This window comes from Belonocnema kinseyi, chromosome 8 (genome assembly GCF_010883055.1).
Source record: "Belonocnema kinseyi isolate 2016_QV_RU_SX_M_011 chromosome 8, B_treatae_v1, whole genome shotgun sequence".
NCBI classification, from domain to species: Eukaryota; Metazoa; Arthropoda; class Insecta; order Hymenoptera; family Cynipidae; genus Belonocnema; species Belonocnema kinseyi.
This window is the reverse complement of record NC_046664.1, coordinates 34,720,960-34,727,913: the sequence shown is the minus strand read 5'-3', so window position 1 is coordinate 34,727,913 and position 6,954 is coordinate 34,720,960. Positions and strand designations below refer to the sequence as shown.

At 38.6% G+C, this 6,954-nt stretch overlaps 1 protein-coding gene across 1 annotated transcript in view; it reads right to left on the bottom strand.

The window, feature by feature from the left end:
* Positions 1–2,857: 2,857 nt before the first annotated feature.
* The window catches only part of LOC117178433 (tigger transposable element-derived protein 2-like), a 6,437-nt gene continuing 2,340 nt past the window's right edge, over positions 2,858–6,954 (bottom strand). Inside the window, exon 4 of the mRNA XM_033369858.1 lies at positions 2,858–2,980. Within this exon, the coding sequence (XP_033225749.1) occupies positions 2,858–2,980 (123 nt within the window). The remainder of the gene's footprint in view (positions 2,981–6,954) is intronic.

Here is a 6,954-nt window from a genome sequence, read left to right as displayed (position 1 = left end):
GAAAAATTATTCGGATCATTTTATTTGGATGTTTTTGGAAATTAATTTGATAATTGCCTTTTCAGTTCTTTGATTAAAGCAAGACTAATTATGTGGAAAATTAGTTCAATAAACGGTGACTCAGCAATTTTATCAGCAACTTATTTTTCCTACCGAAATTGAATTCATCTCGCATTATTTATAACGAGCCACATGTTAAAAATTTTCAAGAGATTAATCATTTTTTATCACCTCAGCTCTATTTGGCAAATTAATACATTTTTTTATGTCAATTCGAAATTCACTTCAGTGAGAAAAAAACTGTTTGTCATAACATGAAAAACAGTTATTTGTGCAAGTCAACATAGCTGTTTAAATATGAAACAATAAATTTATTTACTATTCATTACTATTATTTTTTTATTATACTTTTACTCGGGTAAACCAGGTTATACACAATAGCCATGGACTAAGTCAAGTGACTGATAAGATTAGAATGTTATAAGTTAATTCAACTAATTTAATACGATGTTTGAAACTTCCTGCGATGATGTTGTACGTATACAATTACGAGCGGCCACGAGCGTTGGAGGTGCCAACAGTCACCTCTGGATGCTTTCTTCGAGCTACCATCTGTCACTCCGCGGGTTTTTAGTCACTTGCTTCCTGATCGTCAAGAAATTTTCTAACAATGCGACAGGTGTTTAATAAAACTGCCTTCTGAGCTGCTGACAATACCCTACTGACTCCTAAATGTTCAAGATGTTCAATGCATCTTGCGTGCACATTGCATGTAGCCTTTTTTTTCTCGCATCACGATGTCAGGTCGATTGGCCTGAATGTAATGATCCGTTCGGATAGTAACATCCCAATATAAGATGTAATCTTAGCTTTCTAAAACGGGCATTGGAATGTATCTATAGAAAGGCATCCATTCTATTAAGAGTCCTAGGTTTAGGGCAAGTTGTTGATGTATAATGCCCGCTACATCATTGTGTCTATGCGTATATTCTCTCTGAGCTATTACGCGACAGCCATCAATAATGTGATCCATGGATTCGTCGGTATCTCCACATAATCAGCACCAGTCAACCACGTCTTGATTTAACACGTGTTTGCGATCATTCCTGGTGCTGACAAGCTTATCCTGTATCGCAAAGACGAATCCTTTCATCTCTGGGTACAGTGTTCCCCTTCTTAGTCAAATATTGGATGCTTCATTTTGATCTAACGTTTTAGGGTGCTCGCCATGGATGGCTTTCTACCTCCATTGTATTTCTAATTTCTCTATGGTTTCTACCCTGATATTCAAGGCCCTATCTGAGGACAAATTTAAGGGCAAATAGTCAAGATCCGCTTTACAGATGCTACTGTAAAGCGCAACATTTCGTTTGCTGTTAAAATAGTCGCGCAACTGCATAACTTATGACTCACACAGTTTTTTGACATCTACAACGCCCCTACCCCCTATATGTCATAGTAGCACTACCCATTCAATCGCTGAATTTCTGTGGTGCATTCGGTGCTTCGTCATTTCTACGCGAAAAATTCTGTTTAACTTTTCAAGGTCGGTGTTAGACCATTTTATAAGCCCGAAGGAGTACGTGAGGACCTGGATGGGATATGTTTTTTTGTTGCCCTGATTTTGTTTTCCGAGTTGAGAAAACTCTTCATAATCAATCTGAGTCTCGTAGCTTGTCATAACTGAATACCCATAGATTAAAAAATACCCAGATATTTATATGATTCGCCCGCAGCTACTACCTGGATATCATTTTCGAACTCGTTCTCTAACTCTGCGGACCCTAATTCCCCTCTGACTAAATGCACTCTTCTGCATTTGTCTAGTCTGAACTCCATCTGGATATCATTGGAAAACTGCTTTGTGAAATCGATCACTTGCTGCAGTTTCTGGGCTGCACTGGCGGACAGCTTCAGGTCATCCATGTAAAGAAGATCGGTCACTTGATGACCATCCTCATTATCAAGAATTCTGAACCCATGAGACATGCTGTTTAGTGTTTTGCTCAATGGATTCAACGCTAAACAGAACCATAGGGCGCTGAAGCAATCTCCTTGAAATATACCCGTCGTAAAGCGTATTGACCTAGTTATCCTTGGTTGTCCATGATCAAAATACTTGATTTTTGTACCTCAGAGCCTCATCGCATGGCTTAGAAAGTCAATAATACGTGGGCAGATTTTGTAAAGTTTTAAAACATCAAGCAAATAGTCATGCGGCACGGAAGGAAACGCTTGCTTGTAGTCAATGTATGCCATGTGTAATTTCCTTTGATGCTTACGAGCTTGAGTCATGGCAACAGCATCTATAGTGATTAGATCTTTACGGCCCCGCGAGTTTTTACAACATCCTTTTTGTTCTTCTGTAAGAATGTCATTCTCGCCGCAATGAGAATATACCTTATATGCAATGATAGCTGTAAGACATTTATAATTTGTTGGAAGACAGGCTATCGGTCAAAAGTCAGATGGATTTTGAGCGTTTGGTTTTTTTGGTAATATTTACGAAGTACCCTGAAACATAAAGTCTGGCATCAGATCTGGGTATTCAATGATCTTCTGAAAACACCTTGCCAACGCAAGATGCACACTCGTCAGGTACTTGTACCAGAAGTTGTGCACCATGTCCGGATCTAGAGCTTTGCAATTACTTGCCCTTTTTAAGACCACTGGAACATCTAAAGCTGTGATGTTTGTCAGTTACATTTCAGGGCTCTGGCTTGCCCTTGCTTCTTCCAGTTTGAACCACGCAGTTTCCAAATTGTATCTGCTCATTTTTCCCCAAAACACCCGACCAGTAGTTAGTCATATCTTCCAATTGAGGGAATTCGGTGTATTGCTGGTTATTTGACTTTACTCAGTTCACGATAGAACCTTCTTTCATCTGTCTGAAAGTTTCTATTTTGTTTCCTTCGTGCAATATTTTTCTTGTTCTGACGCAGCCTGGCAGTAAGAACATCAAGTCTCTGTCGTTGGGAGTCTATAATCTTATCCGATATTGCTGATGTTAATGTCTCGATGTGACGAGGGTGGATGATTTTAGTAACATGGTTTATCAGCTTTCTGGTTCTATTTCCTTTTTTATATTGATTTAATAGACCTAATTTGCTCCTTACTTTGCTGACATCCCTAACCAACCTGATATTCCATGGTAGATTTCAAACCATTGATGGGACAAAAACTGCATTTGCAGGACTAGTTTTCCGGCCCAACGTTCTAACGGTTGCCACAGCTGCACAGTATACAAGAGTTTGCACTTCTAAAGCTGTTTGTGCTACATTCAAATACGTAGGTAATACCTTGCTGACGAGATGTGCTATTAGTGCACGCAGATCACTTGTGATGTTTATTTTAGGCAGCAAATGCTTTAGTGCTGGTTGTACATATTTGAACTTAAGTAAAACATGACCAAAATTCCTTTTAAGGTGCTGTAGTTTTCCTGGAATTTCCCTATCCACATAATTGTTAATAATATTCAGATGACATCTTCCAAGGCGAGTTCATCAATAGGAAGCTGCTGTTCCACTTCCATTTTGATAGTAGCTGTTTGAACAGCCGAAAGCAGTCTGTTTACAGATATTGAGCGTTTTCGATCTTCCAGATTCTGCTCATTTATTTTTGTGGCTAGCTCTGGGTATTTAAGTAAGAAGATTCTATGATGTTCTCTCCTCACACTTTGTCCACATTTTTCTGCCAAAAAATAGAGGTGCATAACATCTCTGTTCATATGGTATGTCCATTTTCGTCACTTTTAATTGCTGAACCTCTGCTTCTGCCTCTGGTTCTATAAGGCCATCCACCTCTGGAGGATGTGGTGGTGTTGGATCATAAATAGGTTGAGGAAGAACATCAATTGTTCCTTGACCGTTTAACACGTCTTCCTCTTATTGATGTTCATTGCCGTCGTTTTCCACGCCAAATCAACCTGTTGTTTAATCTCCTTTGCTCGGTCTTCCATCCGTCCTTCACCGTAGCGATAAGATCTGTATGCGACTTTCTACATATTAGGATACTTTGCAGCAAATTTTGTTCTTAAATTGTATCCTTTTTCCGTTCTCGTTTCAAAGTTTGCACTTTCGGAATAGAGACGCACCAATTCCTCTTTCATTGTGGTATCCCAATTGATGCTCTCCCACGGTATTTCTGCCGAGGTAGTTGGCTGCAAATAGCTAACACTAGCCAAAGCATCTTCGGCAGGTACAGTTGACGTTCCACTGCTTACCGTTTGTCGCAGAGGTTCATGCTGGCCAGCTGTTTAATAAGTGAGATCTGCCTGACCATCTCGCAGCTCACCATCGCGTCCCGCATGCTGTGGCTCCAGGGGCACCCCGACGACCCTCGGGAAGTGACGAGCGTTTCAAAATCTTTAATATACTCTCCATTTTTCATTTATGGGTTTTTGTGTTCTACTTAGTCCCTCTCCTGTTCGTTATCAGCCTACCTGGCATAGAAGATCCTATCAGTAGCAGTGCTACCGCCAAAATAGCCATCAAAGTCATGAGAGGAGACACATTACCAAAGCGTATTTGCATGCTTCTCTCAACTTTGGCATAATTATAAAATGTAGCTTTTGGTTACCGGCCGAAAGGGGCGACAGCTATCAGGCCCAAATCTTGTTCTTCTATCAGGGACGCTTCACCCTGTGACGTGTACGTCCCTCGAGAGACAAGACAGTACGCACTTGACCGTGAACCGTGTCACACCCCCGCATAGCCAAATTTATACTTTTTTTCTCATCCAATCCTATAACTGCGGTTAAAATCTATTGTAACATGTCTTTTTTACCTTTTTTTCCAGTGTATAATTTTCATACGCTTTTTCTTTTATACCTATAATTAACATCAAATTATGCCATTAAAAGCATCAAAAAAAAATTTTAATTTCTAATACATACTTAATGCTAGTGGAAGCTTTTTGGCAAACATCTAATTATATTGTAGTCACCTGCAATTTCTTATTTTTTCAAGAAATTCGTAGAACTGTACTTACTAAAATTCCTATGATACATATATGCATCTTTGTCGCAAATGAAGTACTACGCTTAAAATATAAGTTTATCTTTATATTTTAAGAAGAAAAGTTAATTAACGCATAATGTAATTAAGGCACTTCCGACTAAAGTCTAATATCCAAGTTAATAATATCTTGTTACACATACGAATACTCATCCGTTTCACATCACTTGTGCGTTAATTCCTAGCAAAAATGGTTACAGAATAGACCTGTAACTGTTCTAGAACACAGAAGAACGTGTTCTAGAATAGGTTAATAACTGTTTACGAACATGCGAATAACTATGTCATCCCCCATACGCTAGAACAATTCTGTAACAGTTCTAGAACGCTGTGACGAGCCATCTGTAACATTTCTAGAATTTAGTACGATGCATTGTATAAAATCTAAGGCAATTCTATAACAGTTCTATAACGATTCTATAAGAGTTCTAAAACTGTTATTTATCAAATATGGAACAGCGTCGGAATATCCTGTCAGGTAGAAATTTTGATATCCCCATGGATACATTTTGATCCGGGATAGCGCGTGCGCAGTCCCTGCTAACAAAAATGATACGTCCGAGATATCCAGTATCCACATTAGGGATATTCGCAAGGTTCAACTCGACCATAGTGTTAGCAATGCTGTCACATAGTTCGAAAACTGTTCTGTCACAGTGTTCTAGAACACTGTCACCATTTTGTTCTAGAAGATTTCGGTCACAATTTTGTCACAGTGTTCTAGAACACTGTCACCTTTTTGTTCTAGAACAGTTCTATCACCATCTTGTAACAACTGTTATAGAACACAGTTCCTTTTTTGATCTAGAACAGTTACATAACGTATTCGTTGGGTTAACTTATTCACAAAAACGCTTAATATTATGCAGAAGAAAAATATACAATTAATAAATACAATTCCTTGAATTTTCAGTCTGAGGCTATTGGACGCGTTAAAATTCTTTTACATCTACCGCAAAATATATAATATTCAAAAAGTCCTTAACTGACTAGAATATTTGTATCGCCTCTGTCTATTTTTCAATAATTGCTATTAATTGGCAATTTTTGTTCAAATAATACAGTGTGTCCCATATTTATAGGGCCACCCCATTTTTTAAGGATAATTTTTTTTCTATTGGAACAAACTGCACCAAATTTTTTGAGTGAATCGATGAGTCGAGTTAACGATTTTTCCTAAAATATAGAGCTCGCAATTCCATTCGTTCATTTATTTGGGCATTTTTTCGAAAAAATCGGTGTCCCAAATTAATAGGGCCACTAAAAAAAATTCAATTTTTCCGAAAGAATTCAATTTATTCAACAAAATACGTACATATAAAAAGATTTTATTCACAAAATTAGTAATTAGTAGTAATTCCGTCATTTTTAATACCATTTTAATTCGCTTTACGATCGATTTATTCAGATTTTCGAGATTTTTCGCGGTGACGTTGTTCCATGCTGATTTGATCGCTTCCCTCAGCTCTGCGACCGTTGTGTACTGCTTTCCGTTGTCATACACATCGCGTACCATCATGCCCCAAACATTTTCCATTGGGTTAAGGTCTGGAGAGATCGCTGGCCACGCGAGTACGGGAATATTTGACTTTGCCAACCAATCTTTCGTAGACTTGCTCGCATGTATGGCTGCGTTGTACTGCTGGAAAGTCAATTTTGCAGAGCGGAAATGTCCAAGTTAGGGCTTAAGATGTTCTTCTAGCACTGCCTGGTAATCGCCTCTTTTCATTTTATGAGAAATAAAAGCTAAGGCCACTTTTCCGAAACCGCTTAATGGCCCCCATACCATGACGGAACCGCCTCCAAAGTTTCGGGTTGAAAAATAACGAGGCTCATTTCTCAGATCACGCCAATAATAACGCATTTCGTCAGGACCATCTAAATTAAATTTTTTTTCGTCAGACCAGATAATCTGAAAAGCAAGTAAAAGACCCAAGCT